Genomic DNA, 19,026 nt, shown 5'->3' with positions numbered 1-19,026 from the left:
TCAAAAACTTCAAGCATTGGAAAATGTATCATTAGAGCTTCAGCAAACAAAGGAGCTGAGTAAGAAATGTGGTGATTTCTCAGTTCAGGCTGAAAACCTAGTGGAGAAAACTAAGGCTGTTGGTGAAAACGTGAAGCAAATGAATAAGTGCCTTTCAGGGAGTGTTTCCAAAATGGAACTGGTGAAAGACGGGTGGCAGAAGTTTGATCGTGATCTTGAGATGCATTCCATGTGGAATTCAGATAGAGAAAAAGAACTAGGTGACCTTGAGCGGTCAAATAGTTCAGCAGAAAGTGCATTGAAGAAACCTGTAAAAGAATGTGTTGCAGTTCCATGCTTCTTCACTGATGCAGAGAGGAGGTCTATAATGGATACCACCCAGATCGCTGGGTTCAACTGTGTTGTTGCCTTTGACCCCTATGTTGGTGGAAGGAAAGTTGATGATGTTCTGGTTGGCTACTTCTGTGAAGAGTTTGGCAAGAAATATAAACTGAATATCAAATCAAATAGTAGGCCTTTACTGCGACTCGCTCAGGAGGGCGAAAAGTTTAAGAAGTTGATGAGTGCAAATGCTTCAGATCTGCCTATGAATATGAAATGTTTGAATGATATTGATATCTCTGGGAAAAGGAACAGGGGTCACTTTGAAGAAATGTGTGACAGCCTGTTGTCTCAATTGGAAAATCCTCTGCACAGCATCTTAGAGCAAGCAAAGCTCAAGAAGGAAGATCATTCCCTTTTACAACAAAAAGTCAATGATTGTGTACAGCTGTATGGAGAGGCAACTCAAGTCACAGAGGGATGTCAAGAGTCCCTACTTGGAACAAAGCTTAGTGAAGCAAAGGTTCTCAAAGTTTTGTGGAAAACATTTATGGATTGCAGAGAGAGGCGTCTTAAGAATGTTGAAGACATTAAGACTAGCCCAATTGAGTTGCCTATGGATCACGGTCCTCCGTGGTGGATTGGACAGACGGTTATGAGGGACAAGCTGTCTGACATTTATGAGAAAGCTGTCAATGAAGATGACAGAAACGAGAAGGAGCGAAATGATGCCAAAAATGCAGTTGAAGAATGTGTATATGAGATGAGAGACAAACTGTGTGGCATTTATGAGAAATCCGTCAATGAAGATGACAAAACAGTTTCATCCGGAAGCTTGAGGATAATAGGAGGCTTATCAGTGAGTCAGCAGTGCTTGACACATGCGTGCCTGGAAATCTGTGTCCCAACCCTAGGGTTGAAACAAGAGGGGGGGGTATGTAACAGGAAGTCAGCTAAATCTGGGAATGTAGTCACAGGAAGGAGATACATTTCCACCTGATTTAGAAAGTCCATTAATTAATTTAGGGTGTTGGCTACAGAGCTAGCCAGCAGGAAGTTGAAAGGCCTTCACCTGTTCAGAATGAGGGAGTTAAGGCTCTATAATTTGTTCAGAGAAATTCCTATTGTTTGCTGCCTCCAGAAGCTGTGTCCTGAAGCCATGTGGGCTGGGAGCAGGAGGACAGTCAGCGTGTGCCTCCCGACAGGATGTGTGGGCCTGGGAGAAGACCCCCCGGAGTGATGTGTGCCCGGGACGGTAACCAAGGGTGAATACGTCTCAAAGGTGAGAAGACGAACTGTTGATGTGAAAGAAACAAAGGACTGTGTTGCCCTGTGAAGCTATTATAAAAGGACTATTGAGTGTCCGCTGTAGGACAAGGAAGTCTGCCCGACGGTAGGTTGGAGACAGACACTTAGGCAGGTTCCAGTTGTGAGAAGGTAGCCGCCCACAGAGGCAAGGATTTATTTTCTGTTTTATTTTATTTTGATGTTTTGCTGCATGCACTTGTTTGAAGAATAAACCAAAAACTATTGTTTTCAACCACTCCTCGGCTATCTCCCTGTGTGCCGACCCCCCCAAAGGGGTCACCCATACGCCTACCACCGAGCTAATCCCTCACAATATATATATATATATATTAATTATTAAATTAATAAATAAATTATTAATAAAAAATTATTAATAAAAATAAAAGGAATAAAACAGTAAAAGTGCAGGCAGGGCCCTGGACAAAGCGCTAGGGACAACACTCACAGATTACAATGTGTATGTGTCATGTTTTGTTTATTGTTTTTTTTTTATTTCCCACCTGGTCGGATATCGGCTGGGGGACACAGCGGGAGGACATCAGTGGATTGTAGGGACAAGGTAAGCTTCACTACAGGGTAACCCCGAGTGCGACTCCGGGTTACTGCTTTTGGTAAAGAAAATCAGTGGCGGCTGGTGCTCCATGGGTCGGGGGGGCGGCAGATGGACCTGACCACGGACCACACCAGATCCAGACAGCACCCCAATTACCCCCCCCCCCCCCGGTCGCCGGCTCACTCACCCTGTGCTGCCCCTGAACTGAGATGTGGAGGCAGCAGCGGCTTCCCCCTCAGTCTCCTCTGTGTCCCCCTTTGTTCGTCGGGCTTCCCTGCCTCTCCTCCCTCCTCCTCTTTCGCCAATAGGATGGCTTCTCCTTTCGGCCAATTGGGAAACGGGTCTTAGGATCCCCATTAGAAGTCTTTGCAGACGAGCGCGTAGGGTAGGGCGTGCTGACGTCACCACGCTGCCCGGAGGAACGGGCTACACAAGAGCCGGCCGGCTTGATCTATGATTGATATGTGTTTCTATTCTTCTACAATGTGAGTATGCTTTTATGTTTATGGAATAATGAGCTTGTACGGTATCACACTATCCAGTCCCTTTTTTCTCGCATTATGCATTGAGCTCCACCCTGTGGCTGATACCGGTATCATCATCTCTTTGGCTATTTGGAGGCTTGTGCTGCTGAGATCCTGCTTAAGGGGCGCTGTGTGGATTACTACTGTATGCTTATTTACCTTTTTCCATCTGGTAAGGAGACATGTGTGTTACCTGTGTGCAGCACTGAGGTGTTAACCCATTGGATTCCTTCATTTCACCGTTCTGGGCATTCCTTTCTGGGACTATATGATTATACATGAACTTTAAGAACTCACACATTACCATTATTATTGCGGTATCTCTGTTTAGGTACAGACTTATTTGTTAAGCTTATGATACAACCTCTTTTTATTTGTGAGTGATTTCACCTTGGGTGCTTATTTGGCATCTGTTCCCCAAGAGAATATCATTTTGCAATATCCTTATTTGAGTCAGTGGCGCGGCTTTTTCCTATTTATTATCTTGTTTGGTGCTGTCTCACCTGAAGCTGCAGCTTTCCATTACAGTATTAGCACGGTTATCTCCTTTATACGGGTCTCAGGACCCGCTTCCTGATTGGCCAGGAGGAGAGTCCGTGAGACAATAGCGAATATTTATTCGCTATTGTCACACAACTGGGTGGGCTCAGGGCACAGAGCTCTGCACTCCGATGCCCACCCTTTTTTTGAAGCCTATTAGAGGCTCTGGCTGTAATCACGTGCTTCAAAAAAAAAAAAAAAAAATCCCCCATGGGAATCCATGCATCCGTCACCCTGCATGTAGATTAGGGGGCTGAATGCATGGATGGGGGGGGGGGGGCGGCGCCCCTGCGCCCCTAATGGATGGGCCGCTACTGCTGAAAATGAACCCCGAGCCACACTCAGGATTGCCTCCAGGGAGGTTAAAGTAAAACTAAAGGCAAAACTTTTCTTTTTCATTTTGGTTAGAGTAAGGGAGGGTTATAGCCCCTGTCAGGCTTTGTTTTGCCATCTGTGTCCCATTGGGGAGATTTCCCTTCACTTCCTGTCCCAGAGCAACAACAGGAAAGGAAATCCAAAATGAGAAATCCCTGGTAGAACTAGTGTCCCCTTTGGAAGATGTCCCCTCTGTTCCTGTTCTGGGGAGAATCCACAACTTGAAATTTTCTTTCACTTTCGGTGATAACGGTAAACAGGACAAGTAGAGCAGGCGAATCTCCCTAACAGGGGGCACAGACAGCAATAAAAACTGCCAGGGGTTCTAATCCCTCCCTACTCTGTCCAAAACCCCCCCCCAAAAAAAAGTTTTGCCTTTAATTATGATTTAAGAATATGAAATTGTCTGTCACATGCAGATGAAACAAGCACTGTGTATTATGAATAGTCACATCAATTCTGATAACACCGGTTATGTGCTGCAAGAAGATACATTAGACAGAGGAGTGTTATGATGAATAAATAATCCCATAAATGGGGAATGATGAATTACATACCAAACGTGAAAAGAGTTCAATCAGAATGGAAAATAGCCTAAGAAAATAAAATTGTGCCCCATTTCCCAACAGCTGGTAACAGAACCAGGGCCATCTTATTGAATGGGCACGCAGGGTAGTTGCCCGGGGGGCCCCACTTGCCCAGCGACCCAGCCCCAGCCAAGCATTAGTCCTGATTCCCATGTACATCCCACTGCCAAACTTAGCAGGTGCCAAGCGTCTGTCGGCCCTGCCCTGCTGTCAGGCCACTTGGGCCACGGAGGGGGAGCCCACAACTGCAGGAATGCCCGTCTGCCTCCATGGGAACAGGCACACCCAGGACAGTCGAGTCTGACTCCCATCTGTGTGTGTAATCACCGGACCCAGCCGCCGAATTTGGAAGCTGTCATGAGCCTGGCACTGCCGTACCAATAAATATCACCTTATCGATAATGTGCATTTTTATTCTCGTGGGTGATTGTGTAGGTGGGGCCCCAGTGCACTGCATTGCCCGGGGCCCTTTAATGCTCTTAAAGCGGAGTTCCGGGCACAGATGTCATTTTTCAATAAGCATACCCCCGGGACAGTCAGGGCTAGCACATTCCACAATGGCTAGCCTCTGATCTGTCCTGGTTCACACTTACCTTTTAGAAGATATACTTACTTATAAAATTTCTTCCACAGCGTTTCCATCTCTCTTGTGGGCAGCTGAAGCCGGCGCGGTCCTCTTCTGCGTCTTCTTCCGCGTCTTCTTCTCCCAGAATGCGCCGCACCGGCCCCTCTCGTCACTTCCGGTGCGGCGCCGCATTCCTAAACAGCTTCTGGGCATGCCCAGAAGCTGTTTAGCAGGGGAATGCGGCGTCGCCCGGAAATGACGTGCGGGGCCGGTGCCGTCGCATTGATTCCTGGGAGCTATGACGTTCAGCTCCCAGGAATCATCGCGAGGCAGGAAGTGACGGGGTGAGCCGCGGCTCCGAGGTAGGAAGTACCCTGAGGTGAGTATTTACGATCTACGATTACAAGGTGAGTTTTAAAAAAAAAAAAACCTAACTATCCAATTCCTTTTCAGGTTATCCAGAACTAGCGGACGGGCACAAAAAAAAAACATCGATTTTGTGCCCGGAACTCCGCTTTAAGATGGCACTGAACAGAACGAATATACATACAGTTATGCTAGACAAATGGCTATGCAATTTTTTTTTTTCTAATAGATCCCACAGTGTGTGGACTCATTTTTAGAAGTCATGGCAGTTTTATCTGGGAAATAAATCAGTGTATATATGTGGAGTGTGGCAGAGAAAGGATTAGCAGAATCCTGCTGACAAGTGACAACACTGATTGGGACTGTAGGTCAGCTGTCCTGCCAACACAAACAGGACCATAAGGCCCTTTTCACACGGCCTTTGCAATCAGGTCCGTTTTTCAAGCGGACCAGATTGGATGCTCCATGCACCCCTCCGCTGACACCCGCTGCTATCTGATCCGATCCGTGAAATCCAAACGGATGGAAACCCTATTTTTCATCCATCTGGAGGATTAGATCGGATTGGATCGGATGAAAAACGACAGGCGGTCCGTTTTCATCCGATCTCCCCTTAGAGGAGAGTGGGGATCTGACAGGTCCATCTCAGCACAGTAAGCGGAGATGGATCTGTCATACGTCTGCTCAGTGGGGATCGGCGGATCGATCCCCCCGCTGAGCAAAATGGAGTCCGCCGGGCGGAAAGCACATGTGAAAGGACCCTAAACAAAACAGTGAGTGCACCAGCCTAGTGCAATATCCTCAAAACATATCTTTTATTATTAAAAATGTGATAAATATACTCACAAACCAACAGGTGCATCAAAGCTTGTCAAAATGCTACAAAATCCTCAAGCCCTCGATACGTCACATCTCATAACTGGAGAATAAAAGGATAACACGTTTCGAGGGTCTTCCCTCTACTTTAGAGTTTGGCTCTTTTGGACTTTTTTCATCCCGTCATGAGATGGGATGTATTGAGCTCTTGAAGATGTTGGAGCATTTTGACAAGCTTTGATGCACCTGTTGGTTTGTGAATATATTTACAAACTTTTTTAATAATTACATAGTGGTTGAGGTTGAATAAAGACAACAGTCCATCCAGTTCAACCTGTACAGGTGTGTGTGTCGGTGACGTGATCAGTTCCCATAACCCTGAATTTTGGGATCTGTGAGATGTACGTCCAAGAGTCTTTTAAAAGTATCCATACTCCCCACAGCTACCACCAATGGTGGAAGAGAGTTCCACATTCTCACCGCTCTTACAGTGAAGAACCCCTTGCGCAGCTTAAGGTTAAACTGCCTCTCCTCTAATCTTATTGTGTGGCCACATGTCCTCTTACACCCCTTGAGACTAAATCATTTTTTTCCTATGCTGGGATCACCATTGAGGTATTTGTAAATCACTATCATGTCCCCTCTCAGGCATCTCTTCTCCAAGGAGAATAAATTAAGCGCTTGTAATCGCTCCTCATAATTAAGGCCCTCCAATCCCAGTGGCAGCAGGTGCTCCGCGGACCTCACCAGTTCCAGCCCGCGCACCATACCCCCCCCCCCCGGCTCACTCACCCTGGGCTGACATGTGGTGGAGGGCAGGCAGTGGTGGCGGCGGCTTCCCCATCAGTCTCCTCCGTGGGTTGGGCTTCCCCTGCGTCTCCTCCCTCCTCCTCCTTGGCCAATAGCATGGGAACATCGATAGTTTCCAAAAACTATTAGATGGGCACCTTAAAGACCACAACATACAGGGGTATACAATGTATGGTTAACAGCAAGCACACACACACATCACAGGTTGAACTGGATGGACTGATGTCTTTTTCCAACCTCACTAACTATGTAACTATGTAGCATGGCTTCTCTTTTTGGCCAATCGGGACCCGCTTCCTGATTGGCTAGTAGGAGAATCCGTGTTACAATAGCGAATATTCATTCGCTATTGTCAGACAACTGGGTGGTGAAGCCTATTAGAGCCTCTGGCTCTAATCACGTGCTAAAAAAAAAAAAAAATGCATGTGGAATAGGGGGCCGGACGTATGGATGGGGGGGCGGCGCCCCTGCGCCCCCAATGGACGGGCCACCACTGTCCAATCCCCTAATTAGTTTATTTGCCCTTCTTTGGACTCTCTCCAGTTCCAGCACATCCCTTCTGAGGATTGGATCAGAACTGGACAGAATACTCCAGATGTGGGCAGTCCAGGGATAAAATAAAAGATATGTTTTGAGGATAATGCACTAGGCTGGTGCACTCTCTGTTTTGTTTTATGGTTTCAGTGTATCCAGACTTCCCAGTCTTGGGAGGACAGCAAGGCGAGGCATATTCACAAAAGCCAGGATGGAAAAATAGGCAACTTCTACCTCTGGGGGTCAACTAGCACCAAGGCTGCTGATGCATTGCACCTCGAACATTTACTAAAGTGCAGCGCTTTTCTCTGCGGGTCAGGAATGCGTGCGATCTTGCACTCATTCGCCACTCTAAGAGATGTGGACCTAAATCTGCACTGATTAGCAGAGCACTGAGTATATTTACTATTTCTGTTTTGCAACATTGTTTCTATGTGCCAAAGGCAATCATCAACCCCAAAAATATATAACAAGAGGCTTATACTTCTTTTTGAGCCCTGGTGGAATATGGATAATGACTCACAAATTTGTCAATTTTAAACACTGGGAGCAGTGCACCTTTTATTTATTTGTTTGAAGATATACTGTACATGGACACTTATTTTTACTCCATAGAATATATTTTATGGACAGTTGTTTATATTTGACACCATATTGGTACGCACTTTATTTGGATACATTTATATCAGAAGGATGATTCATTGTATCTATGTTTGATTCAATCTACTGTAAAAGTAGAACTATGGCTGTCTCCTTGGTTTCTTTTCAGACACTGCCATAGATACATTTTTCACGACTTTTCTCCATGAGACCCACTTTAGTGCCCGTAAACTTTTACCTAGGCTGTGGATGCAGTCGCAACCCCCTTCTATACAGGCATGGATAGCCGACGTGAACTCTACTATTCCCTATAAGAAATTGATCTATCGCCATAGGGGCCGTGCAACTAAACATGATAAAATCTGGGGTAGATGGTTGGAGAGTGCTGTCATTTGTACCGATTAACCACTTCTGGACCGGAAGGATTTGCCCCCTTAATGACCAGGCCATATTTTGCGATTCGGCACTGCGTTACTTTAACGGACAATTGCACGGTCGATGTCTTTTTTTTCCCCTACAAATAGAGCTTTCTTTTGGTGGTATTTGATCACCTCTGCGATTTTTATTTTTTGCGCTATAAACAAAAAAAGAGTGACAATTCTGAAAAAAAAAAAAAAAAAAACAATATTTATCACATTCTGCTATATAACATTCCCCAAAAAAAAATATTTAAAAATCAAAATTTTTTTACATTTTAGGCCAATTTGTTTTCTGCTACATATGTTTGGTAAAAAAAAAAAAAACCAGCAATAAGCGTATTTTGATTGGTTTGCGCAAAAGTTATCGCGTCTACTAACTACGGGAAAAATTTGTCATTTTTATTGTTTTTTTTTACTAGTAATGACGGCGATCTGTGATTATTTTGCGGGACTGCGATATTGCGGTGGACAGATCCGACCCCTGACTGACATTTTTGACACTTTTGGGGGGACCAGTGACATTACTACAGTAATCAGTGCTAAAAATATCCAATGTTACTGTAATAATGACACTGGCAGGGAAGGGGTTAACAGTGTGGGTGATCAAGGGGTTAAATGTGACCCTAGGGGAGTGGTTCTAGCTGTGGGGGGGAGGGGGCATGGCTTGTGAAATGATCATAGAGACATGTGATCCTATATACAAGGATCACAGGGGCTCTATGATCATTGCAGGAAGAAGAACCTTCTCTCTCAGCGGGGAACGATCGCGGGTGTCAGATGTCAATTGGAGCCGCCTGCCCTGTGCATCGGCTTCCCTGCTGACAAATGGGGGTGGGAGCGCACCCCCGGCAGCGCGCGCTCGCCCCATAGCTTCCTGTGCGCGACCGACGTATACCTATGGCGGTTTGCGCAGGAGCGGCTGCCTGCCGCAGTATAACTGTGGCAGGCGGTCGTAAAGTGGTTTGTGGGGTCTGCCGCGGCGGGTGAGCTATGCTAACCCTGAGCCTACTATGTTGATACATGTGAATGTTCCCTTATGATAACCTGCTGGATTGACTGCAGTGGTTGGTGAAATGCGCCCTTATCCCCACCGCATGGTTCTGCTCGAGACGGCTGTCTTAATCTTGGAATCTGGATACTAATGTACTGTCAAATGTATTATATGCAACTTTTCATTTTTTTTTTCTTTATTACCAGCTGTTCTGTAATTCGTGTTTGTTTCCTGTTGATTTTTTACAATAAACGTTATTTTCCACTAAAAAAAAAAAAAGTACAACTATGGGCAAACTTTTCTTTTTCATTAGAACAAGGGAGGGTTATAACCCCTGTCAGATTTTTTTTCGCCATCTGTGTCCCATTGGGAAGATTTCCCTTCACTTTTATCATCCCATTATGAGATGTGTTGTATCGAGGTCTTGAAGATGTTGAAGCATTTTGACAAGCTTTAACCACTTGCCGACCGCTCACATGGAGCGTACTGCGGCAAAGTGGCTCGTTCCCGTCCAGCGACGTAGACCTACGTCGCTGGACTCCTCCCCCTGTAGGCGGCGCTCGCCTGCCGCCGGAGGTGCGCTCCCGCTGTTTTCATTCACAGCGGGAGTCGGGCCAGGGGAGGAGCAGCGGCGATCGCCGCTGCTCTGCCCCGATCGTCGGGGAATCGAGTGAGGAGATCCGCCCGCCTGTGTAAACAGAGCGGGCGGATCTCCATAGTGACAGGGACTGACAGATCGGAGTGTTCAGCATAGCTGAACATCCGATCTGTCCTTCTGTTACTCAGTCACCTCCCCCCCCCCACACGTCAGTAAGCACCAGGCATACATTAACCCCTCCCTCTCCAATAAAATTAACCCCTTCACTGCCAGTGTCATTTTTTTTACAGTAACAGTGCATATTTATAGCACTGATTACTGCAGTAATGTCACTGGTACCCCCAAAAGTGTCAAAAATGTCAGTCAAGGGTCCGATCTGTCCGCCACAATGTCGCAGTCCCGCAAAAAAAATTGCAGATTGCTGCCATAACTCGTTAAAAAAAAAAAAACAATAAAAATGACAAAAATCTTTCCCTTTGTTAGTAAACGCAATAACTTTTGCGCAAACCAATCAAAATACGCTTATTGCGATTTTTTTTACCAAATATAAATAGCAGAAAACAAATTGGCCAAAAATTTTAAAAAAAATTGATTTTTACATTTTTTTGGGGGGGGGAATTTCATATAAAAAAATGTTAAAAATATTGTTGTTTTTTCAAAATAAACGCTTTTTTTTGTTTATAGAGCAAAAAGTAAAAATCGCACAGGTGATCAAACACCACCAAAAGAAAGCTCTGTTTGTGGGAAAAAAAGGATGTAAATTTCGTTTGGGTACGGCGTTGCACGACCGCGCATTTGTCAGTTAAAGTCGCACAGCGTCGATCATTGATTACCAGTGCAGACCCTTGGGGGGGTGCCACTAGAACCACCAGGGATGCCCACCCATGGCCACCAGGGATGGCAATCAGGACTCAGAGAGCCCGCCAGTGCCCTCCCCATCAGTACTGCCCACCAGTGCCCATCATTGCCATCAATCAGTGCCACCCACCAGTGCCCATTATTGCCCACCAGTGCCGCCTATCAGTGCCCATTAGTACCCATCAGTGCCGCCCATCAGTGCCGATCAGTGCTGCCTATCAGTGACACCTATCAGTGCCCATCAGTGCCCATCAGTGCCGCCTATCAGTGCACATCAGTGCCACCTATCAGTGCCCATTAATTCTGCCTATCAGTGCCCAGCAGTGCCGCCTATCAGTGCCCACCAATGCTGCATATCAGTGCTACCTATCAGTGCCACATATCAGTGCCCATTCATTGCTGCCTAATAGTGCCACATATTAGTGCCACCCTATCAGTGCCACCCCATCAGTGCCTCCTCATCAGTGCCTGTCAGTGCGGCCTCATCAGTGCAGGAAAAAACATATCTATTTACAAAATTGTATAACATAAACAAAAAAACTTTTTTTTTTCAAACTTTTCGTTTTTTTTTTTTATTTGTTTAGCAAAAAAGATAAAACCTTGCAGTGATCAAATACCACCTAAAGAAAGCTCTATTTGTGGGAAACAAATGACATAAATTTAGTTTAGGTACAGTGTTGCATGACCGCGCAATTGTCATTCAAAATGCAACAGCGCTAAAAGCTAAAAATTGGCCTGGGCAGGAAGAGGGTGAAAGTGCCCTGTATTGAAGTGGTTAATTATAAACTTTGGAATATAAATAAAATAAATTGTCTGGCTCTTGCTCTCGCTGGCGGATGAAATAAGCACATAACGAATGATCTGAAGTGATTCAGGCCCAGTTTGTTTTTATGTTGCATTAACATTCTTCAAAAATGCACTCCATATGAAATGGAAACATATCGCAATACAAGCAGTAAGGTATAGAAGTGAAATAAGATGATTCCTACTTATTGTGTTTTGGGTTGAATGGAAGTGAATCTCCAAATCCTAACCTAAGGACCGAAAATAATTTGGTTCCATTTATTATTTTCTTATTCAGAGATTCTGATGGATCCACCTCCAACCGACCCAAACAGAGCGAATGCATAATCTCCTAAAATAATGAATTAACACAATAAAACGAACATAGCCAATCTTCTGAAATAACTTCCGAAATATGAAATGATTCGGAACAACCAATGAAAATATGAAACTAATCCGAAGAAAACAAATCCCAAAAAGAATCATTCTAACATGATTACCTGTACGGTGGTTCACGGGAGCACTCTTGGGGGCGTGCGCCCACTCCCATTAGGAAGTGGGGAAGCTGATCCACGGGACCGGCGGCCGCAATTGCTACCGGGCACCTGCGATCGCTCCCCGCTGAGAGAGAACGACGGTCTGCTGGTGTAAACACAGCAGACCGTTGTTCTCTCTGGAATGAACACAGAGCTCCAGTGTTCTTCCTATTTAGGAACACAGGTCTCTGTATTCATTCCACAAGTCCCTCCCCCATACAGTTAGAAAACACTTCCTAGGCCCACACTTAACCCTTTGATCGCCCCTGGGTTAACCCCTTCCCTGCCAGTGCCATTGATACAATAACAGTGCATATTTTTAGCACTGATTACTGTAGTAATGTGACTGGTCTCCCCAAAAGTGTCAAAAATGTCAGTTGGGGGTCCGATCTGTCCGCCGAAATGTAGCAGTCTCACTAAAAATTGCAAATTGTCGCCATTACTAATAAAAAAAAATAAAATAAAAAAAAATGACATGAATCTTTCCCCTGGTTTGTAGACGCGATAACTTTTGCGCAAACCAATTAAAATATGCTTATTGGGATTTTGTTTTACAAAAAATATGTAGCAGAATACAAATTGTTCTAAATGGATGAAAAAAATTAGATTTTTACATTTTTGTTTTGGGAATGTTATATAGCAGAAAGTAAAAAATTTTTTTTTTTTTTTTGTTTTTTTCAGAATTGTCGCTCTTTTCTTGTTTATAGCAAAAAAAATAAAAATTGCATAGGTGATCAAATACCACCAAAAGAAAGCTCTATTTGTGGAAAAAATAGGACATCGATTTTATTTGGGTACAGCGACGCCCAATTGTCAGTTAAAGTAACTCAGTGCTGAATCGCAAAAAATGGCCTGGTCATTAAGGGGGCAAATCCTTCCGGTCCAGAAGTGGTTAATGGGTGAAGAATCGCTGGGATGTGTGACATAATGCACTGCAAATTTATAAATGAGCCCTGAGAATAGTCAGGTTTTATGATGTCCATATATGCTTTGATTTTATTATCAGACCAATATGGATTTGATGAAAACCACAGACTAGGCATAGTTTATCTTTAGATTGACACAAATTTATTTTGGATCAGATTAGATTAAACTAAAATGATAGGCCAGAGTGGAAAATTATCGATTGTGTTCCATCAAACCGCAGCACTGAGATGCTTTGGCCATCAATTTGAGATATGATCGATAATTTTTGATTGTATCTACCAACTATTGGTCAAAACTATTTTCCCTATGTGTGCCATACCAGTCGGATGAGATGTCAACTATGACCGATCATTCCTATAGGAAGAGGTCAATCAGAAAAGAAACTGATTAATTACTGAAGCCTCACATCAAAAAGGGAGGAAAGCAGAAAAGAATTGGTTCCCAAAGAGGGGACATTTCTCATGTGTGTGTGTGTGTGTGTGGGGGGGGGGGGGGTGAAGACAGAACTGCCAGGATGTATCAGATCACATTCACAAAGCATACCAGCTCTCAGTATGACAGTCAGGCAAATAGCATTTTCGGAAGAGGTCATCAATAGCAGCCTACTCATCACCCTTTTGGAATATACACTACTCTCAAAAATTAAAGGAACACTTTAAAAACACATCCGATCAATGGGGAGAAATACAGTATTATGCTGGATATCTATACTGATATGGACTGGGTAATGTGTTAGGAATGAAAGGATGCCACATCATTGGATGGAAATGGAAATTTTCAACCTACAGAGGGCTGAATTCAAAGACACCCTCGAAAATCAAAGTGAAAAAATGATGCAGCAGGCTGGTCCATTTTGCTTAAATTTCATTGCAGCAACTCAAAATGGTACTCAGTAGTTTGTATGGCCCCCATGTGCTTGTATGCATGCCTGACAACGTCGGGGCATTCTCCTAATGAGATGACGGATGGTGTCCTGGGGTGTTTCCTCCCAGATCTGGACCAGGGCATCACTGAGCTCCTGTCCTGAACAGACTGAGGTGCAACCTGGCGGCATCAATTGTACCAAAACATAACGTCCCAGAGGTGTTCTATTGGATTTAGGTCAGGTGAGCGTGGGGGCCATTCAATGGTATCAGTTCCTTCATCCTCCAGGAACTGGCTGCATACTCTCTCCACATGAGCATTTTAGTGCACCAGGAGGAACCCAGGACCCACTGCACCAGTGTGGGGTCTGACAATGGGTCCAAGGAGTTCATCCCAATTCCTTATGGCAGTCAGGGTGGCATTATCTAGCCTGTAGAGGTATGTAAGTCCCTCCATGGATGTGCCTCCCAGACCATCACTGACCCCCCACCCAACCGGTCATGCTGAACGATGTTACAGGCAGCATATCCTTCTCCACGGCTTCTCCAGACCTTTTCATGTCTGTCACATGTGACACTGATGTGAAAGAGGGGAGACTGAGGACTCTGATAAGAAAGAGAGGGGACTGAGGACTCTGATAAGAAAGAGGAGGGACTGAGGACTCTGATGTGAAAGAGGGGGAACTGAAGACTCTGATGTGAAAGAGGGGGAACTGAAGACTCTGATGTGAAAGAGGGGGAACTGAGGACTCTGATGTGAAAGAGGGGGGACTGAGGACTCTGATGTGAAAGAGGGTGTACTGAGAACTCTGATGTGAAAGAGGGGGGATTGAGGACACTGATATGAAAGAGGGGGAACTGAGGACTCTGATGTGAAAGAGGGGGGACTGATGACATTGATGTGAATAAGGGGGGACAGAGGAAACCTGAAGTGAAAGAGGGAAGACTGAGGACTCTGATGTGAAAGAGGGGGGACTGAGGACACTGATGTGAAAGAGGGGGGATTGAGGACACTGATATGAAAGAGGGGGGACTGATGACATTGATGTGAATAAGGGGGGACTGAGGAAACCCGAAGTGAAAGAGGGAAGACTGAGGACTCTGATGTGAAAGAGGGGGGGGGGGACTGAGGACACTGATGTGAAAGAGGGGGGAATAAGGACTCAGATGTGAAAGAGGGGGGGACTGAGGACTCTGATGTGAAAGAGGGGGGACTGAGGACTCTGATGTGAAACAGGGGGTACTGAGGACTCTGATGTGAAAGAGGGGAAACTGAGGACTCTGATGTGAAAGAGGGGGAACTGAGGACTCTGATGTGAAAGAGGGGGGACTGAGGACTCTGATGTGAAAGAATGAGGACTGAGGACTCTGATGTGAAAGAGGGGGGATTGAGGACACTGATGTGAAAGAGGGGGAACTGAGGACTCTGATGTGAAAGAGGGGGGACTGATGACATTGATGTGAATAAGGGGGGACAGAGGAAACCTGAAGTGAAAGAGGGAAGACTGAGGACTCTGATGTGAAAGAGGGGGGAGCGAGGACACTGATGTGAAAGAGGGGGGACTGAGGACACTGATGTGAAAGAGGGGGAACTGAGGACTCTATGTGAAAGAGGGGGAACTGAGGACTCTGATGTGAAAGAGGGGGGACTGAGGACTCTGATGTGAAAGAGGGTGTACTGAGAACTCTGATGTGAAAGAGGGGGGATTGAGGACACTGATGTGAAAGAGGGGGAACTGAGGACTCTGATGTGAAAGAGGGGGGACTGATGACATTGATGTGAATAAGGGGGGACATAGGAAACCTGAAGTGAAAGAGGGAAGACTGAGGACTCTGATGTGAAAGAGGGGGGACTGAGGACACTGATGTGAAAGAGGGGGAACTGAGGACTCTATGTGAAAGAGGGGGGACTGATGACATTGATGTGAATAAGGGGGGATTTAGGAAACCCGAAATGAAAGAGGGAAGACTGAGGACTCTGATGTGAAAGAGGGGGGACAGATGACCTTGATGTGAATAAGGGGGGACTGAGGAAACCCGAAGTGAAAGAGGGAAGACTAAGGACACTGATGTGAAAGAGGGGGTACTAAGGACTCTGATGTGAAAGAGGGTGTACTGAGAACTCTGATGTGAAAGAGGGGGGATTGAGGACACTGATATGAAAGAGGGGGAACTGAGGACTCTGATGTGAAAGAGGGGGGACTGATGACATTGATGTGAATAAGGGGGGACTGAGGAAACCCGAAGTGAAAGAGGGAAGACTGAGGACTCTGATTTGAAAGAGGGGGGGGACTGAGGACACTGATGTGAAAGAGGGGGGAATAAGGACTCAGATGTGAAAGAGGGGGGTACTTAGGAAACTGAAGTGAAAGAGGGGGGACTGAGGACTCTTAATTGAAAGAAGGGGGACTGGGGACTCTGATGTGAAACAGGGGGGGGGGGGCTGAGGACTCTGACATGAAAGGGGGGGGCTGAAGTCTGATGTAAAAGGGGGGGGGAGATTGAGGACTCTGATGTAATTGGGAGGGTAGGGGACTGAGCGACCGGAATTAAATTAAAAAAGAGGGGGCTGGAGACTTTTATGTGAAAGAATAGAGGAGGAAGGAAAAGAGGATAAAAAGGACTCTGATGTTAAGGGGTGGCTGAGGGCTCTGATGTGAAAGGGAATGGGGAGGAGGGACTGAGGACTCTGATGTGAATGGGCGGGGGAATAATGATTTGGATGTGAATGTGAAATAGTAGGGATGGGGACTGAGTAATCTGATGTGTAGTAGTGTTGGGGGGGGGGGGGAAAGACTGATGTGAATGTGAAGGGGGGGGTGAGGTTGGGGACTGAGGAATCTGATATGTGTGTAGGGGGTAAATGTATCTGAGGGAAGTGGGAAGGGAGACTAAGGGCTCTGATGTGAAGGGAGGAACTGGGGACTCTGACATAAAAAGACTGGGGGGGGGGGCTGAAGACTCTGATGTGAATGGGGGAAGGGGGGGCTGATGACTCTGATGTGAATAGGGGAAGGGGGAGGAGGGCATGGGAACCCTGATGTGAAATGGGGGACTAATGACTCTAATGTAAAGGAGGGGGGAGGGCAGGAGGCTCTAATGTGAAAGAGATAGGGTGAGGACTCTATATTAATGTGGAGGGTTCTGATGTGATGATGGGCACCATTGTACACTAGGTTGCCCCCAAATGTTGCAGTATTATAAAGCCTATGATGAATGAAGAGAGGCAGAGATCGCTGGAAATGATCGGTCAGTATTATCGATGAGTGGGAATGGCCGATCACTGTGATGAATGGTTGTGCTCAGCCAGCAGTACCTGTCTGTCCCAGAGTGCTTTGTGCTGCACTTTCCCCAGTGACAGGCATCATCATGTATATCATATGAGCAGCCGCAGCAACGTGAGCGGAGGGAGGAGGAGGAGAGCGGAGCATTGTGCCAGCTGCAGTGCAGAACGTCCGCAGAGCAGAGCACAGACAGAGGAGAGCAGAGCAGAGCAGAGACAGCAGCGCAGGTAAGATCTATGAGGACAGGAGGTAACTGATCACCTGAGGATATACACCATACACTGCACACAGCCATCTGTCATTGCCATCAATGGATATTGGGGATTGATCAGCTGATCAGAGATATAGGGAGTAGGTGAGGAGGGTCAGGAGTAGGTGGTAGTGTCAGTGTGAAATAGGTGAACGCCCAGATCACACAGGTAACAGGGAGGTGAGGATTGATCTCTAATGGTGGGGAAGGTTTTAGTACACAGATGATGACCTAATCCTTGCTTTTTCCTATTTTTTTTTTAGGGCATAAGGGAGCAGATTGGGAGCTCTGCTTCTCCGCTGTGAACATCATGGGACCTCTTCAGGACAGCAAGGTGAGACCTTTTTCTTCCCCCTTGTGTTCAGGTGATCCACACCTTTGCAGATGCTGAGGAACTACAAGTCCCAGCCTTGAAGTTTCCCACATATCACACATTGATTGGCTAAGCCTATGTAATGTGGACTGTTCTGTTGGTGTGGCTTTGCAGTTTATTGCATCACCCTTTTGCAATTACAGGCTATGCTGATTTTACCACTGCGTGTATGTATGTATGTATGTATGTATGTATGTATGTATGTATGTATATATGTGTGTGTGTGTGTGTGTGTGTGTGTGTGTGTGTGTATATGTATGTATGTGTGTATATATATATATATATATATATATATATATATATATATATATATATATATAATGTGTGTGTGAGATGTGTCTGTTGTAGCCTTTCTTCTTCTATGAATCATTCAAGAGATGATGGTAATAAAACATGGACAATGTGTCTGTCATGTATTGTCAATGGATGGACAATGTGTCTGTAATATATCGTCATCCATTGTCTTTGCAGTCAGGAGATCGAGTGTTCTGCAAGCTGCCCACCTGTGTGTGTGTTTTGGGTGTTGGCTTCAATTTCATTGTTCCAGCTCCGATGAAAGCTTTAGGGCTCACATATGCTTGAATTAGACCTCTGACGAGCAAAGAGCCACCCACAGTGGATTGCTTTTCAGAGGGTAGTTAATAGACACCTGGGAGACATTATGTTGCCCTTCACCGCCCACTTGAACCCCCTAAAAGTCTGCACCACCATGCTGTAACTGCATGCATTGCACTTGAATGGGTCACGTTCGGCAGGCCGTACTGCTTACTGAATGTGGCATGGTGCTATAGATCGAAGGGGGTGGTAAAAATGTGACTCCACCACCTTTTTGCTGTTTCCTGTGGGACAAGTTCACATCTGCTTTTTTTTTTTTTCAGCCGCTGCATTTTTGAAATTGTCAGGAATTTTTTTTAAATGCAAAACGCTGCTTTTTTGGTTCCATAGCAGAGATGAGCTCGGGCGTGTTCGAGTTCATATGTGTTTGATCCCGCCAGGAATCACAGGCAGTGAGACGTTTCCCAATACGCAGCTGCATAGACTGGGAAATGTCCCACTGCCTTTGATTAGCGGAGTGCAGTGTCGGCTTCCTGGCGGGATCGGGCACGTACCAACTCTTACACGCCCGAGCTCCTCTCTATTCCATAGACCTCAATGGAGAAGCTGCAGAAATGCATGTAGTGCGTTCTGCCTCAATTTTGCAGCGTTTTGCAGGTTTTAATCTGCCCAACAACAAACTGGGCAAAA

At 45.7% G+C, this 19,026-nt stretch overlaps 1 protein-coding gene across 7 annotated transcripts in view; it reads left to right on the top strand.

The window, feature by feature from the left end:
• The first annotated feature begins 17,380 nt into the window (after positions 1-17,380).
• Positions 17,381-19,026, top strand: part of SYBU (syntabulin) — an 89,507-nt gene continuing 87,861 nt past the window's right edge. For all 7 annotated transcript variants that reach the window (XM_082259771.1, XM_082259768.1, XM_082259766.1 and 4 more), the window contains exons 1-2: positions 17,381-17,385; positions 17,672-17,742. In XM_082259771.1, the coding sequence (XP_082115897.1) occupies positions 17,719-17,742 (24 nt within the window). In that variant the 5' untranslated portion in view covers positions 17,381-17,385; positions 17,672-17,718. The remainder of the gene's footprint in view (positions 17,386-17,671; positions 17,743-19,026) is intronic.

The sequence above is a fragment of the Pelophylax lessonae genome (assembly GCF_965119305.1).
Source record: "Pelophylax lessonae genome assembly, chromosome: 5".
Classification (NCBI taxonomy): Eukaryota; Metazoa; Chordata; class Amphibia; order Anura; family Ranidae; genus Pelophylax; species Pelophylax lessonae.
Note: the sequence above shows the minus strand (reverse complement) of the source record. Positions and strands in the feature narration are given on the sequence as shown.